The sequence below is a fragment of the Lepisma saccharinum genome, chromosome 26, assembly GCF_977018435.1.
Source record: "Lepisma saccharinum chromosome 26, izLepSacc3.1, whole genome shotgun sequence".
NCBI lineage: Eukaryota > Metazoa > Arthropoda > Insecta > Zygentoma > Lepismatidae > Lepisma > Lepisma saccharinum.
The window spans coordinates 21,646,790-21,673,555 of record NC_139254.1 but is presented as its reverse complement, the minus strand read 5'-3'; the positions used below and the strand labels follow the sequence as shown (position 1 = coordinate 21,673,555).

General features: G+C 35.6%; 1 protein-coding gene across 1 annotated transcript in view; it reads right to left on the bottom strand.

Annotated features, from left to right (window-relative positions):
- LOC145979580 (phospholipid-transporting ATPase ABCA3-like) overlaps positions 1 to 26,766 on the bottom strand; it is a 209,527-nt gene that overhangs the window by 45,881 nt on the left and 136,880 nt on the right. The window contains exons 9-16 of the mRNA XM_083112551.1: positions 24,677 to 24,941; positions 22,480 to 22,634; positions 21,436 to 21,591; positions 17,953 to 18,024; positions 16,769 to 16,907; positions 13,480 to 13,729; positions 8,332 to 8,417; positions 6,024 to 6,136 (exon numbers count right to left, since the gene is read on the bottom strand). Coding sequence (XP_082968677.1) covers positions 6,024 to 6,136; positions 8,332 to 8,417; positions 13,480 to 13,729; positions 16,769 to 16,907; positions 17,953 to 18,024; positions 21,436 to 21,591; positions 22,480 to 22,634; positions 24,677 to 24,941 — 1,236 coding nt within the window. The remainder of the gene's footprint in view (positions 1 to 6,023; positions 6,137 to 8,331; positions 8,418 to 13,479; positions 13,730 to 16,768; positions 16,908 to 17,952; positions 18,025 to 21,435; positions 21,592 to 22,479; positions 22,635 to 24,676; positions 24,942 to 26,766) is intronic.

The following is a 26,766-nucleotide window of genomic DNA, read 5'->3' as shown; positions in this document are numbered from 1 at the left end:
GGAGAGGGAATGGATACATGCATTTCATTGCTATCATTTTGACTAACCAATGTAAAAGTTTTAATTAACATGACATGAGATTTCAAAAAATCAAGTAAGCTCCATGCGAAAGCCTCAACAATGCTCCTCTTTCTCGCAACAATTGGCAGTGAACTATAAAGACTCTATCTTTAAGCATGACAATTGAGGTCTTTGAATATCAGTGTTAAACACTTATAGAACAAAAAAATGAGAGGATTGTTGCTTTCCCTATTGCTCAATGTAAGTAGTATGTTCTCAAAAGCATTTACTTCTAAGTTGTTCATTTGTAGTGTTTTTAGCATTATTATTAAAGTTATTAGCAGTATATACATGCACTGACAATTTACACAATCAAGAAAATAAACTACAATAACATAGTGTACTGTAGCCAAAATGATATAATTAAAATAAGCACTTTGAGATTAGAAATGTCTTCTCATATGAATCTTTTATGGCAATTACGGACATACGAGGGCAAATCGAAAAGTCTTTGCACCTATTTTTTTTCTAGCTTGTTATAAGAGTTATTACAAAAGCAAGATATACAAGCGATGCAGTAGGCTTTTCTTGGAACAGCCCTATCGTAACTTCCGATTTCTTCCATGACATGGCACTGTTATCAGTTGGCAAAGATGGCCGGAGTGCCCAGGAAGTCCATGCCATATGAGCAGCAGAAAAATCCAGCAACAGAACTTCTATCGTCTACTTCTATTGAAATCACGCTTACTACAGTGGAACATGTGAAACCGAAGCATGGAATTTCCAGCTAGAAGTCTGCAGGTTACCTTGAAGGTTGTGGCCCAAAAAGACAATGGAAGTGAAACTGTTCCGTTCTGTTGCTGCATTTCCGGGATCACAGTGCACGTCAAGCTTAAATCTTCTCCGTGGCTCACCCAGCTTGAAATGAATGGATATCTGAGGGCAACCCAGATTGGGGGTAAATGTGGCTGGAGCATGGTGCTGATCACATCAGCTCTAAAATATCCAAGATCGAGAATGTGTGGGCCCTACCATCACATCTTCCTAAATGTGCCTTCATGGTATGGTGCTATATGCATGGGTAACAAGTACTCAAACGTGAACATAAGAATAAATGGTGTTACCTCTCTCTGAGGACTAAAACTAAACAATCAGCTCTGAACAACACTTTTAAAACAAAGAGTAAACTTTTAATAAATCTAAATGGGCAGGAATCAAACGTTGCTCCCTTGATTATTCTGCCACTACCCACAATTGCTTTCAGTATTGCCTGATGTGAAGAAACCACACGGGAGGAGGCAAGATTGTCTTTTTGCTAACCCCCCCACGCACACACACCTGCTATCCTCCGGTCACGCCCTAATAAATTAGGTAATATCTATTTCAATACACTAGGGGAGGGGGCAGAGGACACTTTCCGAACACGAGCTTCTTTAAGGACCCCTTGCTGTCAAAAGGTCATCGGCCATGAGAAAAGGTGCACCTTGTAAATTCTTGGAAATTCAAGTCTCAGCTAATCTCCTCTTTCCTTTCCAAATTTAGACTTGGTCAGACAACACAGTTATTGTTCATAGAAGAATAACTGCAGAAGGCATGTTTCGTGATTTACTCTGGAAATTGTAGTGATGAGTTTGGATTTTCTTCCACATTAAGTGATACAACTGTGCATATATATGTGTAAATCATTTGCAGAAAATACACCAACTGCAAGGTCGCGTCGGAAGATCACTGCACTGCACTTAGTTGCTTGATATAGAATCAAAAGACTGATAAGTTTACTTCTCTCTTTACGTCTTCTTTACTAATTTATATTTTCTGTGTGAAAGGGCAGAAAAAGACAAGACTAGAGAGAGGCAAGTGTCTTGACACACCATCAGTTCTCTGCCCTTTCGGGTTTTAATGCTGCAAGCTTCTGAGTGTATGAACCACCTCTCGGGGGAAGGGAGGAACTTTTATTTATTGGCCATTTAGATTATTTAAAGGAATAGTTTACTGTTGTTTTAAACATCATGTTCAGGGCTGATGGCTTAGTTCTAGACCTCAGAGAGAAGTAACAACATTTATTCTTAAGTTAACGGGTGATTTATTTTTATGTTGTGAGGAGTAATTGTTTAGTTTTAGGTGGCAAGGTCGAGGTATGATGCATGATTGATATTTCAGACCTCTCGGGGGGGGGGGGGGGGGGGGAGTGATCACCCCTCACGCCTTCAGTCTTAGGAGGTTCTTCTCTCAAATCTGAAACATTTGAGAAGACATTGTAAAATTCAGACTGATTTCATTCAATTGCAATACCTGGTACCTAGCTGCTAAGATAATTATACAGATTAAAATATCTAATTTTAAAGCACTTGGGATGGCGAGGGGACTTGCCACATATTTGACACCTCGCCCCTCTCCAACCATCCACTATATTTGAAAGTTTCTTCATTGCAAAACTTTAGCCTAGCAAATGCTATAAAATTACTGAGAGTTTCATTTCATAATATCAATTTCTGAATAGCAGTCTGAGATTTGAAAATACCAGTAAAAGGTGAAATAATATTTTTGTACGCCATTTTAGAAGCAGAAATGTTATGTTAAAATATGAAAAATATAGCGGCTACAAAATAAACGATACCATATTGCCTCAATCTCATTGACTGTCTTCACGATTAGCCAAAAATGAGAGAAAAGTGAACTAAAATAAACTAAATCTACCAGTAAATTATTTCTTTAACTCTTTCATTCATGAAATTCGTCTTTAGTATGCGACGTTTTTGTTAAAATTATACTACCATTTATAAAATGATGAAATGCTAAATGAGAACACTGGAAACTTTCTTTGCAACACATTGATCAGAAAGATTCAGAAACTTGGATATTCTCAATACGTTACCATGTGTACTTTACCACTTTTAAGAGTAGCTCATTTTCAGTTATGTTACTAATCATTAAAGGAATGCCTCAATACCATCATACCTCACTGCATGTGAAGATCGAGTACCAGACAGGGATAGAAATTTGCGGTAATTATAGCAAGACATAATATTCCAATTATCCTGTATTAAGCGCCTTTTAATGGAATTATAAAGGTCTCTGGGCATCCTTTTACCTTTTATGAGGCTTTGCGACTGTGGATATTCAATAACTATATATTTATTATGTATGTAATAAATATGACAATAAAATATATATATGGGGAGATTATAAAAACTGGTTGATGGATTTGAAAACCTCCCCCACCCACTCCAAAATAAGTTCGGAATAAGTAAGTATACACTGTGAAAAAATTGCAACTACAGCCAGAGTGGTTTTTAGCATTGAAGAATAATGTTCTAGATAAAATGCCCATGATTTATTGCAGTTATTTATTTTGTTGCATACTATATCAATGTTCTTACAAATCTAGAGTATATCAGTTACCATTACCATACCACTCAGGCAGTGGTGGAGATTGAATCCCAAAACTAAGGGGGGGGGGGGCAAGTTGCCACAACTGGGGGGGGGGGGGCAAGATCAGTTTACTTTCCTTTGGTAGATAGTGCTGGAGCAATAGTGGCAAAAAGTAAGGGGGGGAAACCACCCCCCCCCCTCAATCGCCGCCACTGTACTCAGAATAAAGCACATATTATCTTATATGTTTGATTAGGATTCTCAAAACCATAATTCATAATGGGCTAAAGCTCATTGGAACCAAATCTACTTTTCTATAAACCTTTTTTGGTTCTGTGAAGCAACAACCACAATTGTAGAGGTTGGGTTCCATGCATTCTCAACTAAGGAGTGTTTCATACATAAATGTAACAGATAGGGCTGAGCCGATACCACTTTGAACCAATACCGATACTCCCACATAATTCTGATACCGAAACTTGAAAATTGTAATATTAAGAGTTTTCAAAATATTTATTAATATTAGTGTGTAGGTAATTCACTCTAATTATATGCATCAATTTACCAAATTTTTGCTTTAGAATATTCTAGAATTAGATCAGGGTATTAAATTACATGTTACATTATCACAAAATTCTGTTTTTGCACACAAAACAAACTGCTGCAAAATAAAAGGAAACCTCAAATTTTGCATAATTTCCACAGCATTTTTGCAGAGACTATGAAAACCCAAAATGCTGGGAAAGTATTCGCCAGTATTGGTAAATAAATTCCAACCAATACTTTCCAATACAAGTAGTATTGGCCAATACTGATACATCAGCATTGGTATCGGCTCAGCCCTAGTAACAAACTTTCAAGTTACTTGTACATCATTGTAATTTTAACATTTGAAAATAAGCTGCAAGTAAGTCACTCTTTCTTAAATTTCGTATGAATCCCACATCCAATAAAAATTATAGGTATACCATTTACATTCAAAGTTTTGTGATCAATCTTCCATAACTTCAGTTGCTTTTTGGAAATAATAAAAACATTTCAGGTACAGCTTAGACATTTTGATGAGAAATGCAAGCTCGACTGGGACTTGAACTCAGATCTCTCAAGTCCCAGTCAAGCCTGTATTTTTTACTAGGATTCCTATGTAATACATCTCCTTTCTGTACAAAATAGTAAGGTAATTCCAGGTACTGTTTCTAATTATCCATGCTCAGATCAAAACTTGTAAATGGCAAAAAAAGTTACTCACCTTGCTTTGTTGCTGCAAACACTAATATGCATATTTCTATTTACTGTAATTATAAATCTGCATCCTCATCCCCAAATTACTTCATTACAAGTGGTATGCTTGCTACATGATATACTCAAGATTCATAACAACATTGATATATTAGTTCATGGCTTTAATACAATCTCATGCCTACATGTAGCCAACTGCAACAAGAAAATAATATACCATACTCAGAGCAGATATGGAAATTGTCAAGGAAGAAGTCTGCTTAGCAGTTCAGTTGATCAAATCAAGATCAAATTGTGGGGTGTAAGGGGTGCTCCTTCCACGTAGTGCACCCAATTAGTCAACCTCACTTCCACATAGTACACCCTGGAATTCAGACTAACGAGGCTCTGTCGACTGGTCCCATAGCCAGTATGATTTTGTTTGTGTTGTTCTGTGTTTTGTCCTTATTCGTGCTGAGTGCTCCTTTACAGCCTCAGCTTTTAATGAAAGTTAGAAGATTTTAATATTATATTATTTTATTTATGCAATGTTAGAGTTGTTATGTGTAATGATAAGGGGCTGGACCCCATATAATATGATGGGTGCAAAATAGCCTTAGTGCTGACGCACCCAAAATTTTAAATTCAAATTCAAATTCAAATTCAAGATCAAATTGTGGTTAGATCACAACTTCTCAGACAATAGGAACTTACAAATTTATAAGTGGCACATTTGTCATTTTATAACAGGTAACATTCCACAAACTTTTGATTTCCACAATCAGAGCACCCCATCCCTCAAAAAACAATTAAATGACAATGAATTTGGAAACCAAAATTCAAGAAAGTAAACCATCTAGTAGCATCTAGTGATAAATGACATAAAAAACTTCCAACCTGGTAACTGTACGATCATGTTTTGTCAACAATAATTCAGCAAACGACTTCTGCCACAATTCATTGCATGAAATCACATTTCACCGCCATATTTCAGATGATCAGATCAAATGCTGCCCTGAAAACATGCTGGGTAAGAATTGTGCATATGATCTTTGCCAAAGTGGATCAATGTATGATTACCATGATCATATGAGGAATGTGTACATACAAAAGTTTGAAAATTTCTCATTGTAAAAAGAGTTCTCATATGCTTTCCTTAACACATGCGAATCTGTTTGCCCAACTTTCTTACCAAAGTGCACTGAGTTATGACACCAAGTTGAATATCATCCATTAACCATCTCAGAACTGATTCAACAAACTATGTAATATGCAATGACAGTATTTTTGTTTTTGAACTCCACTGAGTTTGACAAAGCAAATAAGTTTGTGAAGCATTACCTGCTTTAAAATAATCAATGTGCTGTTTTAAACCAGCACAAGGCTAAGGGCAGTTTCTTATGTCAAGTAAGGACTTAATCTAATAGACGTACCTGGGGAATGAAGATGATCCACCTTCTGTACGTATACTTGATTCTTTTAAGTAGCAGTGCTAGGTATTGTTGAACTACTAGTCCTAGACCTGTTCTTCGTTTCGCATGTGAAGCTGAAAGAAAAATATGATGATAACTTCTGCCTTGGCAGTCAGATGAATATCAACTGCATTCATTTAAAGTTGGATATCTATTGTACTTTCTTCTGATGACTGTAGCTAAAAAACTTTTAACAAAAAAACTACAAGTTTCTCCTGTGACTTGAAGGCACATAAGTGTGAAGGTACTGCTCTACATATTCCCAACTGTGGATGAGTTCAGGTTCAACCCCAGTAACCATTGACGAGAGGCTTGGTGAAACACAGAACCATTTTATGCAGCAACTTTACCCCAAAATTCCTGAATCAAACCTGCTTCTCTTAATATGTAGAGTTGTAACTGAAGATTTCTGCACATGAGGTCAGAAAATGTTTCCCTTTCTGCTTGGGACAAACGTTACTCCACTAATTTGCACTTGTTTATAGTATCTATGAATAAACACCCCTGATTCCAGAAAGGATAGTCATTTTCTCTCAAATGCATGCACTTTTTGCAAAAAAAAAAAATCCTTTGTTTCCTAGCTGCAGCAAAAGTCATGAGGACAAAAGGTACGAAAATTAGCATTTTATATTTTTCTTCCCTGTTCTATACAGTAATACAGTAATTTAGAATGCGTTACTATGCAGTACCAGGATTATTGTGGGGAGGGACCAACCCCCTCTCCCTCCAAAAAAGGAACAGTCCTTGTACGATTCTTACGGAAAAAAAATAGTACTAAAATAACAAGTTACATTGCATTTGTCAGTACACATCCCTGCTGAAAATGTCTACCATTTACAGTAGACAGAATCTACTATTATCAATTCTACTCTACTGTGGTTCTCGGAAATCTACTGAAACTCAATGGTTTCATACAACACATTCAGCAGGTCTAATGTACATGTACAGTCAGGCCCGTAGCCAGAATTGATCTCCGGGGGGGGGGGGGGGGGGGGGGGGGGCTTTGTAAATCAAGTCCATTTTTCAAAAGTTTAACAGTGTTAAATGAAGATAGATTATATGTGGGGGGAAGGGGGTCATTAAGTTACATAAAGTTTAGAAATATCACACAATTACTACATTTTTCTATATCTTTATCACTTGAAGTGTTAATTGGCTGCTACTGAAATCATCCCTTACTACACACCCCATACTACATTTGATGATACAGATATTTATATTACACAAGTAAAGATGGACAATATTCAATCAGAGTGCCTACCGTACATTCCACTTCCCGGCAGAAACAATAAAACTTCCCTTCGTTCCCAAAACTTAGGAGTTGTTAAACTTTGATGTAGAGGTGGGGGGAATTTGTATTCAAAGTCACAGATTTCTGTATGAATGGGAGATCGCAACAGGGGCAATGAAGGTACAGATAAAGAAGCTCACCTGTGAAGAAACTTTCTGAAGTCTAGAGAAGAGAAATCTCCTAAATACTTGCTGCTACTTAAGACTTCTTATAAATAAGATGAACGAATGTAATAGCTGCTGTTCATGCTCCCTGAATTTATCCTTCGCCAAAGTTGTGAGCAAAATAATTTCTGCTGTCTACATTTTCACTTTTCACTGCAAACAAATTACACAAAATAGTTTTACCTAATGTCAAGGGGGCTGACCTCAGTGCCAGGGGGGTGGGAGGGGGGCTGACGGTAGTTCAGGGGGGAGGGGTCTCAGCCCCCCCTGGCTCCTGCCTAGCTACGAGCCTGTGTACAGTAGAGGAACTTCAAGTGAAATATTCTCTTCAGTATTATATGTAATATTGTATGCATATTGGCTGTAAATATAACTTTTCATTTCTCCTGATTAACTATTTGTAAAATCTGAACACAGTAGATGTTTGAAAACACCTATTGATCTACTGAAAACAGAACAGTAGAGAAACTACAAGTAGAAATATTTTCTTCGGTATTCTATTTAATATGCATGTAATGTGTATAGCTTAAGATGGTGGCTGTAAATATAACTTTTCATTCCTCCTTATTAATTTTTTTTTTATTTACATCTGTTTGAAAATCTGAACACAGTAGATGTTTCAACACACCTATTGATCTACTGAAAAAAAGGAGACAGAATTTTCAGCAGGGATAATTAATTGTTTCTATTGTATACTTAATAATGTTACTTTTAATCTAATTCTTAATGCAATTGATTATATTTTGGTGTATCAGAGACCCAGTGTGCATTTTCTAGCAAGAAAATTGTGAAAATGCAAATTTGTGAATCTTACCTTCCAAGTTATTTTGGCTGCCTGCTAAATACTCTGATGGTAGTGATCGCTTGCTTCCACCATCCTCTTCTGATGTCTCACCTGATCTATAATAACAACAGTAATACTATAATGAACATTTCCTGCCTTTATTAGAGCAGGCATTGTTTCACCTGAGGTCCTTGATTAATACTGTATGAAAAATTTGTTAGTTGTTAATAACCTGACTATACTTTCGGTATAATATGTACTATTATAAGACTAGAAATCACAAAAGTTCGTGTCGTTAAGCGATAAAACTCTTAATGTACCACATTTGTGCGTACGTAATGCTTATTATGTAGAATTGCTCGTTGCGTGATCACTTAGTCAATAGTCTGTGATGCCTAGCCAAGCGGTTTCTACTCTGTGTCACCCAGCGAGGCAAACGGCTGGAGCGTCTTACAAAACAAAACATAGCTCCCACTGTTTCTTAAGATTGGAGCCCGTAAATACGCTACAAACCCTGACAAGGGTACACACGTAAGTCTATAAAATGTGAATAGTCACATTCGTCCTAAATAGGCATGTAAAATATTGACACAATATATATATCTCAATGTTTTGTCTTGTGTTAAAGCCTGTGTAATACGTTGAGCTAACTACGTAGCCAGTTCACTCCTAACATCGTTGAATATATGAACTTGCACGGCTATGTTGCACATTCCAATGTATTATAATACAATATTCAATGCATATAATTGGTTACACTGATAACTGTCGCTGGTAAAACATAACTATAGCATTCAATTTTCTTTTCTACGTTAATCTGTACACTGTATACATATATATGGCTTGGTGAATACCTTTGTATGACTGCACACAAAAAAAAAAAAAAAATCTTGCAGTATCTTACCAACTGTCTACTCTGATTGAAAATATCAGAAAATGTCCAATGTGCAATTGTATTTTTAACTATGTACCATGTTGGTGAAACACAATTAACTGTTTGGGAGAAACATTTGCATAAAACTAAAGCATACTTTCTGCAATGTTTGAAAGTGCTGTAGTTATGCTTGTTATAGCTTGCATGTGCAATTGGATATCCATTGTAAAAGCTTCTTCTTAAAAAAAAAAATATGCACTAGTTGATGCACTGGTCAATTGACACCACTGGCGCTTGTCGCTTCCTTGTAGTATAATGTAAACTTGAATGCATATAAAACTGGTTCTCATGCATGGCACAAAACTGAAAATGTGTATAAGGGCTATGGAAAAGTACTGTTTCCCATAATGCATGTTAGATGACCAAATGGATACACATGATAGGAGCTCGCATGTGTATGTGTAGAAACACTGTAGCACAATTCTGTAATTATTGTTTGTGACCGGAACTGCTGTTTGTAAAATGTATGTTTTCTATGCTTCTTCTTCTTTCTGGATTGCTTGTCGTCTTGACTGCATTGGGGCAATGTAAAAAATGTGGTAAATTACCCGTAGAACTTGGGAGATGGGGAAAAGTTGTTGTTTGAACTGCAAACAGTGTGGAGGGAAATTTTATCTAGCTCCATCACTAGGTGTCGTTGATAGTGTATAGTCCGCTATACTGGGAAATGTATGGTTGACTACATCCTTCCTGTAAAAGGTAGTCTCCGTGTAGTAATAATTAGAAATGTCTGCATGTCTCCCTTAAATTGGTGGTGACGAGTCTCTCCTTGAAATAGTACTTAAAAATGTCTGCATGTCTCCCTGTAGTATGGTAATAAGTCTTTCTGCCTGGTAATAGTAGACTGCCTGCGGATATCCGTCATGAAAAATGCCCATGGATGGTGTAGGCATTGCTTGTCCATGGTGCTCCGTATAGACAGATTAGGTTAAAAGGAAAATTATGACAAAGAAAGGGAATAGTGAAGGATAGGAAATGTATAATTCATGTTCATGCAAGTACACAATACCAACTTATTTCCATTGCCTTTTCTTTAAAATCAAATTAAATTGTCTCATCAAAATAAAATAAATTAAATAAATAAATAAAATAATTGCCATAACTCTTTGAAAATAAATAAGGAAAATTTAAATAAAATATCCAACCGTAATTAAAATATTAATGTCCATGATTAATGTGTTGCCTTAAACTATTAATTATTACCGTGCTACTCTGAGTGAACCTGTTTAGAAAGCTGATGATGTTTATACAAATAATATCCTAGGGTTGCGGTTAGTAAAACATTCCAAATAACAAAAACTAATATAGACATGGGCAAAGGGTTTAAAACTAATTCCTGAAATGAAATGCCCTTACTAATTGATTGATTGAGTTGCTTTAAGGCAAGTTCAAGCAGAGTCCATTGGGGAATAGTGAAATCAGATAAATTCTTGGGAATATTAGGTAGTAACTCAATTTCCTTCATCTTTACTTGTTCGAAAGCTAAAATTCTTGTATGTAAAATTTGTTGATCCACAATAATCTGCGAAAAATCCTGATAATTAAAAAATATAGATTGCCCTTCGTTAAGCTGAATTGATCTGTGGGTGTTCAAATTATTATTTAAATTCTGAATAACAATAAATTGACCTGAACCTGATATTAAAATACCATTACGTGTCCTAATAAACTGAAATAATTTATTGTCAGTAATAGATTTCACTTCAAAATTACAAAATGTAAAATTAATAAACAAAAGTAAATGTTGCAAGCATGTTCTAAATTCTGTTTAAATTTAAAAAAAATTAATATGTTGTGAACCCTTAAAATAAATATATAAAATTTGAGTTGCGCAAAGCAAGCTATTAGAGTGCTAAAAGGTTGCTTTGGCAAGCCTCTAATGGCTTCCTAATAAATGATAGGCCGGTGCAATTTGCCGTGGTTCAATATAATGCAATATAAAACAAAATTTTCAGTAAATGCTACTTCTGAGTTTCGTTGAAACTCCAGGTGGTAACAAAATATAGCATCAGGGAATTTAAAAAAGTGAAATTCAAATTTTAAACACAATAAGGATAATAAAAACTTTCTCAATTCCAAATTTTCTTTAAACAAAATAAATTTAACCACTCAAGACTTCTTGAGTCCACCGTATACCTCAAATCACTTGGTCGTGTAAACAGACCCGCCGCGGAAAAGTATACTTCACTCATATAAGAATGGTGTGTCAATCCCTTAGGTATGGTTAAACAAAATAGATTGAGAATAGTTATGCAATATATTAAAATATAAATACAAATTACTAATTATTACCTACTGTACTAAAATTAACACTAAGTTAATCAGTAAGAAGTAATAAATTTCATTGCTGCATTGTCAAATAAGGTGCAAATTGGGTAAATGAGCTAAATTTCCTAATAATAAATATTAATAATAATAATAATTTCTCAAATGATAACATTTGTGGTAAACCACACTGTTTAAATTTGGAAAGGCTAACGATGCCGTGGCGACTTTTGCTGCACATGCCTGTGCCAATCACTGAGGCTTAGCCTTGGCATGTTGCTAACTAATTTTGATTACTCTATATGCATAAAGTGCTAAAAATTTGCCCCGCACCTCCACCACGTGTCATTCTATAAAATGAAGGGATCTGAACTAGTTGTTTCTGCAATTAATTGCTGGGGTGATGTAAACTACTCATCATTCATCCTCTTGATGAGACCACTCGTCATTGACATGACGAGTTATCGCTTGGCATGCGAAAGGTACAAATTACACAAAGGAATTAAACTACTGAAAAGACAATGGTCACTCGTTGGGTTTTGCGAACCGTTGAACCTGTATCATGGCTGGGTGTAGGATAATTACCTGTCTATCTGAAGTCTTTAGCTGAATGAAAATAGCGAAGTCCTCTGTAAGCTTCTCTCCTATTTGTCGACCAGAGCGTTGTTCTACTCCTCACCTACTGCCTTGCTGACCACCTTCTCTCTCTCCACTCAATCTCCAAAGTCAGTTACCTCCCAGCTTGTCTCACCTCTATATTCCCTGGCCATCGAGCTCTTCCTCGATGCCGAATCGCCGAATCGTGTGATTATCATAATTGCTACCATACAAACCGCTGACACCATAACCAGAAGTATACCTGTTTCCTGAATGCTCAGGAGGTTTGCATGGCACAACACAATGCATTGTAAACATGCCTAAGAGGCTTGAGACAGCTGAGAAAAACAAGTGAATGCCCTGGTCAACATGAAGCGTTCAGAGAGACTTAATAAAATAAACATACAATCTTAGGGATTGATACGCGGTGTGAAATAAGAACCACTTTAAGAAGTACAGATTTCTACCAAAATAGATTTGTTTAGAATTCTTTATACAGCATTCAGAAGAAACATAGTACATATCTAGTCAGATCTGCCATTGCAAAATTTTGGAACCTGGAGCCAGATCTGCAGATGCAAAATTTTGAAAACTGAAGCCAGATCTGTAGATGCAAAATTTTGAAACAGGAGCCAGATCTGCAGATGCAAAACTAAGGAACCTGGAGCCAGATCTGCAGATGCAAACTTTTGGAACCTCAAGCCAGATCTGCATATGCAAAATTTTGGAACCTCGAGCCAGATCTGCAGATGCAAAACTAAGGAACCTGGAGCCAGATCTGCAGATGCAAAATTTTGAAACATGGAGCCAGATCTGCAGATGCAAAATTTTGGAACCTCAAGTCAGATCTGCAGATGCAAAACTAAGGAACCTGGAGCCAGATCTGCAGATGCAAAATTTTGGAACCTCGAGCCAGATCTGCAGATGCAAAACTAAGGAACCTGAGGCCAAATCTGCAGATGCAAAACTAAAGAACCTAAAGTCACATCTGGAGATGCAAAGCTTTGGAACCTGGAACCAGGTCTGCAGATGCAAAATTTTGGAACATGGAGTCAACCCTTTTAACTCCATCCTTTACTATGGATACTTGGATGACGAAGAATTCAATCCACATGAAGATTCTTGTGAATGTTAAGCAGTCCTTTTAACAGATCTACTTCTTCAGCACCTGAGAATATCACCATGGTTCTAGAAGCTAGAAACTAGACTTTTTGTTTATTTGGCTTTAAGAATAACTATGTACTCAAGTGTGTTAAAAAGAACAGCATGTGAAATTTTGCTTTTATATGCATACAGACACTAACAGAAATGTAGAAATATATCACAGGCTTTGTTTGTCTTTCTACCACTTAAGCTTTAGAAAATAAATTAAAGTAACTTACTTAATAAACACTTCCTCCATGGTTGTTACTGAAACCCCAATTCCATTAATGCCTAAATCTTCTTTGCAGTTTTCCAGATGCAAAAAGAGTTCTGGAAACTTCTCTGAGTGATCAGATGGTAGGATGTAAGTAACGTCTGTGGTGGTGTCATATTTTACTGATGAATCTGGCACTAGGCGCTGAATAATCTCTCTTAGTTTCTTTGCATCACAAGTGCTGCCTTTCGACACAGTCAGATGATATCCTGCTCCTATGAGAAGAAAATATGAGCACCTTTAGGGCAATTCTTCCTGAAAAAGGTGTCAATTCACGCTATGTGCCATCAATGTTTTCAAAACTGATATAAAATCATAACATGTTTTGTTCTTTGAATTTTCAGATCGACAGCAATGCTTCTCCTAGGTGGGAGAAATGAGTGCAATGCATTTATTGTAGCCATGTCATTCTTATCACTTCAATGACATGATCAAGACATAAAGTTTCTATACATTTCAATGCATTTGAAACTATTTTCACTGGGGCTGAACTGACACCTATAGTAGTGGTATCAGTATCGGTATCAGAAAGTATTGGTTGAATTTTATTTACCAATATCAGCTGATACTTCTCCAGCATTTTAATCATTTGCGGTGTCTGCAAAATTCTGCACAAACTTATGTGGAGTTTAATTATTCTTGAATTTATGCAAAATTCAAAGTTCAAATTGATTTTGTATCAATATTATGTAAAAAAAATATACAAAACTGTTTTGTGAAGGTATTTCTATACTCTGGTGTAATTTAAAAATATTTTAAGGTAAAACCCTGGTAAATTGAAGCTTATTATTGGAATGGAATACTCATCCACTAATATTAATCAGTTTTTTTTAACAACTTGTTATTATTAGAATTTTCAAGCATCGAGTTCAGTATCATTGGAAATCAGTATGAATATATTATTGGGATGGGTATTGGTTCAAGGTGGTATCAGCTGAGCCATAATTTTAGCAATTTACTGTTTAGCTGTTTTCTTGTTCTTTCTCCCATGTCTGAAGAACATTCGAGGTCAATACAAATATCTGGAGGGCAAAACAGGTAAATGTTGTGATTTTGTGCCAGATTTTAATTCTTTGTAGTTAAAAACTAAATATGCTGACCAAGGCAAATTTTTTTTTTTAAAAAAAAACCTAAACTAAACATTACGTTTCAACCTTATAGCAAGGTCATCTTCAGACTCTGTACCAAATACAAATGAAATAAGGTACAAAACAGGAAGATATATATATACACACAAAAATCACTCCCCTCCAGACACAAGATTATTAGAAAGTTGTTTATCTGGAACATTCCTTTCCAGGTGTTCCAGCAGGTGGCCTTCTCCTGTCAACTGTTGTTTCACCTGACATGCGATTTAGGTAAACATTTCCTTTCATTTGGAACATGGGTGGACCCCTCATTTCACACTCTTTTTCTTTATCCTTTCTTTCTTCATTCCTCTTCCTTCTTCTCTCCTCCTTTGCTCTTGTCCTTTACACTCTTTCTAACACCTTCTTCCATTCTTTGTTTATCTTCAGTCCCCCATTCCAGTTCATTGTGTCTTCTTCTCTTTTCTTCTCTATTTCCTTGGTCTCCTTCCATTTTCTCACTAGTACTCTCTTCTCCCTTCCTATCTGCTTAGCCTCATCCCACTCTATGTCATGTCCTGTTCCTCTCGTGTGCTTAAATATCGCATTTCTCTCTCTCTTAAGTTGTACATCATCCCTATGTTGTTTCAACCTGTCTTTCAGCCTCTTCTTGTTTCTCCTATGTACACACTCTGACATTCTTTACTTTACTTCATATGTTTTTAAAATAAAATAAATTCTGCCTTGGTCAGCATATTTAGTTTTTGGTTATCATGGAAACAAGGCTTGATGGTGTTATCTTTGTAGTGTTATTTAAATGGTATAGCAATTAACTACTTGAGAAATAGACTAAATCAATTTCAAATTTTAGTTACACTTGTTTAACAACTTTGCGTAACTGACCAAGTTGTCAAGCACATTAAAGTTTTGGCTTCCAGCTCCAGCCTTTGTCATAGATGTTTCATCGTGTTTGTTCTTCCATTGATAATAACTAAGCCTAATTGTACTAATTACGAATTGGAAGCAAATATTACAATGCAATGGAAAAATAATCAATAGAAGTTATTTTATTTGAACAATCTTTCAACAATTCACATAAGTGTTTAGTATTAACAAGCAGTGGCATAAATAACACTCTCATGACCCCTGCGGTGCGGGGAGCGCAGTAAGAATGGTAAATTAAGGAAAACTGATAGTTCACAAAAGTTTTCCTTTCGGCATTAAAATACATTTTCAATCAAACACAAACACATTATATTTTGATAGCCATAGAACTGCAAACAGAAAAGGTTAATAAAACAGACAACCTGTAAAATATTATACAGGATGTTGTTTTAAAGGTGCTCACAGACCACAACTGCAAGTAGAAAATGAATTACCAGATTAAAAGAAAACCTTCATTATCTGAATAGCAAAGTCATTGAAGAGTAAACGACAGGCAAGAAAATGTGCTGGCAATGCTGACTTTCAATCTTGCAATGAGATTTGCAAATAATTTGACATGCAGGCTAAGAGACAAAATGAAATATTGCCACTTCCTTTTCAATACATTGCTTTACTACCATTTTTCGTATTGTTGGTTCATTCCTGTTTCTCACTTCGTTTTACAGCACATAATGTGGTTGATAGTTTGTCTTTTTTCGCAAAATTTGTGTTCCATGCAACCGTGCACTTTCTCACCACAAAAATTACGTCACCGAGACAATGTTGAGTTGCCAGCATGCAGGCAGCAAAACGGGCTTTGTTGAAGGATAGGAACACATCAAAGATAGTGTGATGTTAGTGAGAAAAGTTGTCCGTTTTGATGTCCTATATACACATTCCTGTGGTCCATGAGCACCATTAAAACAACATCCTGTATAATATTTTAAAGGTTGTCTGTTTTATTAACCTTTTGAACCAGTTTTTACATTGATTCAAATTACATGTATGTGTTTTCATGTTTGAATATACAGGCTGGGGCAAAAAAATGGTAACCGAAACATGGAAATGAGATATAACTTTGGTTACCTTTTTTTTGCCTTACCCTGTACCTAATATAAATGTAGGTTGTATAAAGGAAAGCTGTATAAATGTAGGTTGTATAAAGGAAAGCTTTATCTTTATAAACGACTAGGGGTGTACAACTGAGGTGCAGAGCATGTTAGTTATGCTACTGTTAACAAGGCTTAATAATACTTATCTTACCATAAAGTTTTTTGAGAAACATAGATGTTCCATAACATTTCACTTGTCCATGCGACATAATGGCTATTCGGTCACCCAGAACATCTGCTTCTTCCATGTAATGTGTAGTTATTAGAATTGTTCTTTTTCCTCTCATACCCTGAAAATAAAAAGGCAATAATTTCCAATGCTGTGCATTTCCTCAATTAATTTATTCAATTTTACAAAATATACTACTGACTTAGTGACAATTATTCTGCCTGTTTCATATTTGTGTTTTTGTAATTTAGCATCACTTTTCTGCCACCTTTGGCTAATTGCAATGATGAGGATGAGTGATGATAAAATTGATGAAGGGACACTCACAAAGATTATATTTCAGGGGAGGGGGGTCATGTTAAGGGCTGCTTGGAGTGTGTGGATAAATCACTGTATGATAGGGTAAGGGCCAATATTAAATTTTGGCTGATACCGATAAAGTACCAATATAAAATTTACCGATACCAACAACTGATATTCTACCGACCCGATATAAAATTAGAAATGGTACTTGAAGAACCTGAATGGTTCATTGACCTCCTAAATAAATGTGTTTCAAGTTGACTGCAGTGCAAAAGAAGTTAAATATTGAGACATTTACTTTTTTAGAAAGTCGGGCATGGAGATTATCCATAAAAATTACAACAAAATGGCAGAATTTTGCAATTTATTGATATATCGAATCGGTAAAATAATCAGTAATTTTATCGATAAACCGATGCACCGATATGCCTATATCGGCCGATACCGAAAGAGTACCGATTAATCGGTCCCATCCCTACTATATGAATATTAAAAAAATACATTTTTTAATAAATATTAAATGTTCTTACCATTGTTACTGTAATGGCATATCCAAAATTTATTTCTGTCAAGCAGTTTGTAATACCAAACAAAATATATCTAAAAATGAAAAAAATCATTTCTAAAATTTCCTCCTACTTGCAGATTTTACTCAATTTAAACACTGGTTAATATGTGTAAATTGGACTTTGCTCCACACAAGTAATACAGCTAATTATTTATTCTGTACAGATTCACAAATGTGTTCTAAGATTACACTTTCTCATTATATGAAATTTAAATGCACATTCTGTGAAAATATACAGATTTTCAAATACTGTGCCTTCCATTATCAATACACTAAGGTTAAATATAAACTTTACCAAAAGGAGGTCCCAAATTTGTCTTCTTGCTTCAGGGTCCAGTCCAGACGTTGGTTCATCGAGTATCACCACCTGAAATCACAAACATTTAAATTTCGCAGAGTTTTCAGCCAACATTTATTTTAATAACAAAGAGCAAATGCAGTGAAACCTTGAATTTATGTTTCTTAGGGGGCCAAGATTAAAAGAAACTTAAGATGATGAAAAATGTAAAAGCCATAGTTTAGTCAAATTAGGCATATTTGGGTGTCAACCTGGACATTCAAAAGAATTACATTTTATTTATGTAATCCCTACTGAAAATTCTGTCTACTGTTTTCAGTAGATCAATGGGTATTTTGAAACATCTACTGTTTTCTGTAGATCAACTGTAATGGTACTGTCTTCTACTGTTTTAATAGACCAACTGTGTCTACTGTCTTCAATAGCTGAACTGTATTGCTAATATTTTCTACTGTTTTTGGTTGCCCAACTGTTTCTATTGTTATCAGTTGATGAACTGCACTGCTAAGGTTTTCTACTGTTTTTGGTAGTCCAACTGTTTCTCCTATCTTAAGTAGTTAAACTGTACTCTTAATGTTTTCAGTAATATAATTGTACAACTAATATCTTTTATTGTGTTCAGTTTATTCATGTATGAAATCAGTACTCTTGTCAGCAATGAAAATTTTATTATCTATACAACTGAAAATGCAATGGAAAAATCATACAAACAACTAAAATAAATGTATGGTAAAGCATGTGGAACTTGCTACTTAGGAATGCATTCACACAACAAAGGAATCAAATAAAGTGAACACGTTTTTAAGAGTGTAGTTTCATTGTGATTAATGCACTTGTAGAAAATTGAAAAACATACTCTCTTATATATAAGTTGACATATTGTTAATCCTATATTTACATGAAAACAGCAAAAAATTAGTTTAAATGAAGACCTGACCCTCAATGCTTGAAAAATCAAAACAGGAAACACTGTTGACTATGTTGATCTAAAAATGGATCCTTTCTGCAATTGCATTACACAGAAATAATAATAACCATGGATATTCCATGCTAAAAAAAATCAACAGATATGATCATGTATTCAAACTGCTAGCTGCTTAAAGGTTGAGTTATTTCTTCAGAAAGAATTATAGTAACTTATTCATTAAGGTATATCTGACTTCAGTAAGATATATCTGACTTCAGTAGTATTCATTAGAAAAACAGTAGGAATTCAGTTCATGTACTGTTTCTCCAATTCACTTCAAAATCACTGAAAATATAGTGTCAAGAATGAATTTGTCTATTCTTGAGGTCAGCAAATGATTTGATAATATATGGTAGCAGTATTATGTATTATTATTTACATTGTTTGTTTCAGTACAGTAGCCTTACTGCACAGTAAAGTAGTTTTACTGTAGAGTACAGTAGCTGTACAGTAGATCTACAATAGGATTTCAGTACATTTCACAGTACACAGTAGAAGACATTTGAAAACAGTAGAATTTGTCTACTGAAAACAGTTGAAATTTCCACCATGGATTGTAATAATCTAATTCAGTACAAAAATAGTATATCCTTTAGTCCGCCCACATAACACATATGTTACCCAAAAAGTATGTCCCTTGTAGAATCTGTAATACATATGTTACAAACAGCTTTAGGTACAATTATCGATGGTTTGCCACACTTATATTTGTATATTGAGGTTGAAACACTGACAGTTCGTTCGGGAACATGTGTTTACGAAAATTCTAATTCCCCCCTCCTTTCTCGGAATATGTCACGTGTTTGGGCTCACCCAAACACGTGTTGGCTCGACACTTGACAGACAATGAATGCTTGGTATTTACAATGCTGTTTTCCTCCAAGCTTCCAATGCTGTGATTTAGTACTGATAAGGCACACATTCTTCTTTGTGTTTAGACCTGGTGATCCAGCTGAAGTAGTGGCAGGGGGTGGGGGGTAGGGCAAGGAGAGAGGGGATTGGATGAGGTTTGGCGGTGTCAGCTTTCTGTCTCCTCTATGTTAGAAATCCAATGAAGCTTGACGATAGCCAGAGGCCAGAAGCATGATTCTAAAGCGTGCGTCTATCCAGAAGTATAGACAAAACAAACGATTGCAAAGGCTCCCTTCCCTCCTCTGTTAGGACTAACAAAGGCCTCACTATAAACACTTCGTATCATATAACAGCTCATCGATTTCCCTAACGCACAATCGTTTCCTTCCGGACATATTTCCACAAAGAGCCGAGTCAACAGGGAAGAAATAGATTCACAGTAGCTACGCAAGATGCAAGTGCAAACGAAAAAAAGCAAAAGTTCGGGTTTTCTCCCCAAAGTAGCTGGAGAAGAGGGGGCAAACTACACATTTTCATGTTCTTTTCATTGAAATTCGGGGGATGCAGCCCCGCCCGTAACCCCCCCGTGGTTGGGGCATCAAATTTTACATGGTTGCATGCACCGATGTATTACCTGCAAAACAAAAGTTATCCGAAGTAAATTGGTCCCATAGTGTCAGTTATAACTATTTTATGAATAATATGCAAATTGGCTAAAATTCGCTAGTTTTTTCGTTTTGCCTTATTATTCAAATTGTATTGCACCCACGGACATGAATCAAGTTTCATTCTGTTGCAGAAGGTCTATTCTTTAAAAAAAAGCAAAAGTTCCGGTTTTCTCCCCAAAGTAGCTGGAGAAGAGGGGGCAAACTCCACATTTTTATGTTTTTTTCATTGAAATTCGGAGGATACAGCCCCCGCCCATAACCCCCCTCCCCCGCGGTTGGGGCATCCAAATTTTACATGGTTGCATGCACCGATGTATTACCTGCAAAACAAAAGTTATCCGAAGTAGATTGGTCCCATAGTGCCAGAGTTATTACGATTTTTCTCCATTATGTATACGAATTCAAATTTCCCGCTCAAAGCTTTGGCGACACTGGGCTTACTTTCGTCAGACCGCGGGGCGTACTAAGGGATATAGAAGTGTAATACCAATAAACTAAAATACCAATATGCCTACATCGATCAGTACCAATAGGGTGTTGATGCACTCACCTTACTTAGTACTCCATCAGTTTGTTTCTTTATACTCCATATTTGCAGAAGATACAATTAAACCTACAGGTGTATCAATATACGCTGTATAAAACACACCTTATTACTAACTTCGTTGTCCATACCGCCTGATGCCTACTAGAAATCTATTTTGAGCAGAGAATATGTATCAAAAATATAACTATGGATGGAAATATAATGGCATAACTTACCTACAAAGTTGATGGTTTGTGTCATTTTGTTCAAGAAAAATGATCTAGACTAGATCATAAAACTGAACTAATGGTAATATTGTGATTTTTATCAAGGCTGCTATTAGGAATTGTAGCAGCATTATAAAAGCTCCTATTAATATATCATACTATTACATTTAGCATGAATAGAACAACAAATGTGCACAAATGACAATGCTTTTTTTTTTTAGTTACTGGACATATGCTAACCTTAGAATCACCGATAAGTGCAATACCCAAAGACAGTTTTCTCTTCATCCCTCCAGACAAAGTAGATGCGTTACACTTTGCCTTCTCTGACAGCCCCATGTTGCTCAATAGAATTGTAGCTTCATCCCTGGCTTCCTGTTTGGACTTTCCTTTCAACTGAAAAAGTATAAGTGAAAATTATTCCTATGATAACTTAATAGTGTCATGAGTCAAATAATTTGATCTTATAAAACAAATACATCAAACTCTCGACTTTTCTGCCCATTCTTAATATAAAATGTGATCAACATTGGTGATGGCTAGTTATGGTTATGAGTACCAAGTGAGAATGAGGTTCTGTACATTCCAGTGTATGCAAATGCTCCAATAGTTACAAATATTAAAATAAAAAAAAATAAAAGATTACGCTACACCATGCACATTGCAACATGGTGTTGAAGGTATTTGGAGGATGTGGCAGCAGAACTCACGCATTTCTCAATGTCTCATGTGATCAGCACCATGCTCCAACTGTCTTTACCTCTAGTGTTGCCCCCTGGTACCCACTTATTACAGGTAAGGTGAATCCCAGATGTGCTTCATGCAGGGACATTGATGAAAAAATTCCCACATAAAATCATCCACCCTGGGAATCAAACTCAGGTTTCCTGCTTGTGGTTAAGATAAATTTTAGCTGCATAGTTTAGTTAGAAGAGTATTGGCAGAGAATATCAAGGGCCCAGGTTTGGGACACACAGATTTAAGTCCACTTTACACTTGGATACACTAAATGGAAGTGAACAATAATTTAAAGTGTGATCTTAACCACAGTGCAATATACTTCCTGATTCAAACTTGGGACTTTTGATTACAGCAAGCCTTTACCCTTCAAGATTTCCAATATTAGGTACCCAATGATGAGAAAGCCAGACCCACTTAAGCATGGTCATCAACAGAAAACATTCTGCCAGAGATAACCCACCCCAGAAACTGAACCCAGTTCTTCCGCTTAGCAGTCAGACACCCTACAAACTCTTAACTTATGCATAAAATAGAAATATGTACCATGCCAAACAGCAGTAAGTGTTCCTCCACAGTAAGGTTATTGAACAGCAAATTATGCTGCGGGCACAATCCCAGTCCTTCCCTCACATTGTCCATATCTTCTGCTATGTCGTAGCCATTGATGGTCACAGTCCCACTTGTTGGAGAAAATAGTCCTTAAAACAAGATATAAAGCAAATTCAGATAAAAAGATTATGAAATGGTAAGAAATAAAAATTACTGGCATAAAAGTACGTAAAACATTAAAATGCTGACCAAGGCAAAATTTATTGTATAAAAATAAAAAATAAATATACACTAAAAATGTAACATTTCCACCTTCTAACAGGGTCTTCTTCAGAAAAAGATTAACACTAGATTTATTGTATAAAAAAATAAAATAAATATACACTAAAAACATAAATATAGTATCTCATATGTGTTGAAGAGCACCCTGTTAGAGGATGGAAACATTACGATTTTAGTGTATATTTATTTTATTTTTAATACAATAAATTTTGCCTTGGTCAGCATTTGAATGTTTTATTAACATGGAAACAAGGCGTAACAGTGTTAAGTTCATAGATTTTATATTTTCCCACATTGTATATTTATCCTTCCAATGGAGCAACAATTGTCCTGAATTTTATAATCCCTGCATCAGATTTTTTTCTTTTAGCTGCAAGTCTCTCAAAAATGTATAATAAATAGAGTTTGAAAATTGTAAGAATTAAAAGTTCATATTGAAGATGAGGATGAGTGAAGGGATACTCACAAAGAACACCAGTGCAGGGATTCGAACCCGGGATCCCTGGCATCATAGTGTGAATTGTTAACCACTCCTTCACGAAGGCCGGATAACTACTAGATCAATATTGGTCCTCAGGTCTACTATTACTGGTATGCAGAGGATTAATATGAATTTATTAAAAGTTAGGGAAAGATTGAAGTTAGGTGATCAAACATACATCAATGACATCCATCTACCACAGCTGTCTTCCTTATAAATTCCACTAGCTAGGTTCCTGTATATATTATTCCCATTCCAGGTTTTTACTGTGCCATCAATGTTTGTGGTTACTGAGACAACCTGTGCCATCAATGTAACTATTTTAAAGTTGAATGGATCTGTCCTACACAGAGATTTAAGAAATAGACTGCTTTGGATATCGAGGGTATTGGTCATGATATCATCACTTAAAATTCTGTGTTTGAATCCAGGCCAAGGAATGGGTGTTTTTATCTTTGACTTGTTATGAGTTTCATCAGATCATCACTCACTCTCATCATCTGGTGATTAGCCTGAAGAGGCAGAAAGATGATTTAAACTAAGACATGAACATTAGTGAAAGCTGGGGTGAAGTCAGAGCTCAGAGGTTGGTAGAACACTGCCATATAGGGACATAGCTCAGCTGATGTGCCTCCCCCCCTTCCCCCCCGAAACAAACAAATATATAATTTCTTGTAAAGTATAAGAAATATAAATGTTTGTTTTGTACATATAAATATTAATTATATGTTAAACTACCACAATTATATGTGCCATATTAACTTTTATTAGTGTAGCTATTTTGATAGTGCGTGGAAAATAATTTCAAGGCATGCATTTTGAAGTTATAAGCACAGGAAGTTTATACAAGATAGAGAATTCAAAAATGCATATTTTCCTGAAATATATGAGTTTTTTTAAAAAAATACTCCCTCTGTCCCTTAATTATAGTCTGGTATGCCAAAATGGTGACTTTTTATTTATGTTCTTTTGGATACTTGATTGGCAAATTTGTACTGATCCTTGAGTAATAACCTTGTATGACTCATTCCCATGTTTACTTTTCTTCTTCTGTATACACCAATGTCACAGTTTGCCTATCGGACAAATATTATGAGACAACAAACAAAAGTGTACCGGGCAATAAGTATGGGACAGAGGGAGTAATAAAACAAATTTAAGGGGGGCAGGCACCACAGCCCTCCAAACAAAGCCCCTTAAGAACATACCTACTGGCATGGAATTCAAAAGATTCAAGTTTGATACCTCACCGAGACTTAAATATTCACTAATTTTGCAATAAGCTAAATGTATATTAGATATAGTAAACCAGTAAAGTTATTAAGCCAAAAATGTCTACAAATTCAGAAATATGTAACCTCTAAAAGAGATTTTCATGACATGTAGACTTCTGCTTTTAATAAAGTCTTAATTATCAAGACAGCCTACCTGTTAAAATTGACATTGTTGTAGTCTTGCCTGCACCATTGTGGCCAAGCAAAACTGTAATTTCTCCCTCATAGATGTCAAGGGATACCCCATCTACAGCAACAACAGATTTTCCTCCAAATTGTGTGAAGCTTTTCTTCAGGTTTTTTATTTTTACCCCTGCTTTCAGTCCACTAACTGCAGTCTCAAAATACTTCAAATAATCATTGTTGGCACCACTGAAATTATCGTCACTGTCGACTTTCCTTTTGCAGAAAAAAGGAATCTGGAAGAATTGTAAAAGAAATTAATATCTTATCTTGGAGAATAGCTTTCCATGTTCACACAAGTGTAGATTTCCTCTGAACATTTCGCTGACTACATGCCTTGGAACAAATGACAATGTTTTTGGAATATTGAAGGAAAATAAAGCACATGTAGGTTGTTCACAAGGGCTTCAACGTTGCCAAAAAATTAGCATTCTTGTCTTTTTTGTGAACAGATCTGGGTTTGATGCTTAGAGGAAGCTCCAAAGATTTCAGTGTTAACCCATCATTGTGAGATTGGTAGTCAGAAGTAGGGATGGACGACATTGGAAATTTTATGCGATATATCAAGAAAATATCATCACAGACGATACAATACAATACTTTTCCATATTGTGATACCAGCGTACATAGTCTAGTCTCCATGATATATATCGCCAAAATATCATGACGATATATCGCCAACATGCTAAAATATTGTGATGATATATTGCTGATATGATATGTATTGCCAAAATATCATGATGGTATATCACCAACACGATATATATCACCAAAATATTGGGACGATATATCACCGACACAATATATATAGCCAAAATGTCACGATGATATATTGTCAACATGATATGTATCGCTAAAATATCGTGATGATATATAATCTAGTTGATACCGCCTGGTTGATTTTTTTTCAATATCACGATATATTGTCTAGACCATGGCTGTTGGTAGGTACTAATTATTGGGGGGTACACAAGAAATTGAAACCATACAATGAAAGAAGTAAGTTTATTTAAAAAATGGTTAATTAATATATATGACCAATACGTTAAACTGATTAATATGGGTCAATGTTACTCACTGGGTCTACAAATATTACAATATTTGCTATTGACTCTATCAATATTATCAAAATTACATAAAAGAAATAATATCTCAAAACATATTTTAATTAAAGTAACTATACAAGTGATTTCAGGACTGCTTATAAATGTAATACAAACTTTTTTCAATTGACTAACCATTGTTGAACAAAGCTTATACTATTACATCCTTAACATGTTGAATTACATAAAGAACCAGGACACAAATATTTTTCTTCTGAAATCGTTAATGGATACAAAAGTTTCTGCTATTTCATGCAGATTAATTCTGTCCAATTCACTTTGATGAGCGTGACACACAGCTATGTTGTTTAAGTGCTTCTGTGTCATTGATGATCCTAGGTATGTCTTTAACCTTTGAAGACTGCTGAAGTTCCTTTCTGCCTCACAGGAAGATGTTGGGATTACTAGAAGCAATCTCACCAGCACTTCAACATTTTTAAATAATGCCCTTATTTCAGATGAAATATTTAGAAGATGGTTTAAACAATCTCTGTGACACCACAGAAAAATGTTTGTGAAACATGTTCAGTTCCAGTTCTAGTGACTGTACATCAATTTCAGGATACCCAGTCAGGGTGTTAAGATTTTCCTGCTTGAGAGATTGGTTGAATCTGATGTTCAGTCCGGAGAGGCAAATATCAATAATACAGAAGAACTGTGCCCTGTAGAAGTTCCCTGGAGATGTGTGGCTATAGTTGTCAGTGTCACTTAACCTTCTAGGCAATATCATAGGCTGGAGGTCGAATTTTTCAATGTATTCATTGGCTTTGTGGAAGATTTCACTGAAACTGCTCGCAGTTCTCATATTGCTGATGGACAATTTTACAACATCTACAGCTTCAAGCAAACCAGAAACAGTTCTTTGCCTCCCTTGGGCAGATTCGTTCAACTTTTCTAATACATCAATTAAATTGCTTATCGTCAGTTACCCAAACACTGTTTCTCCACAGTTGAAATT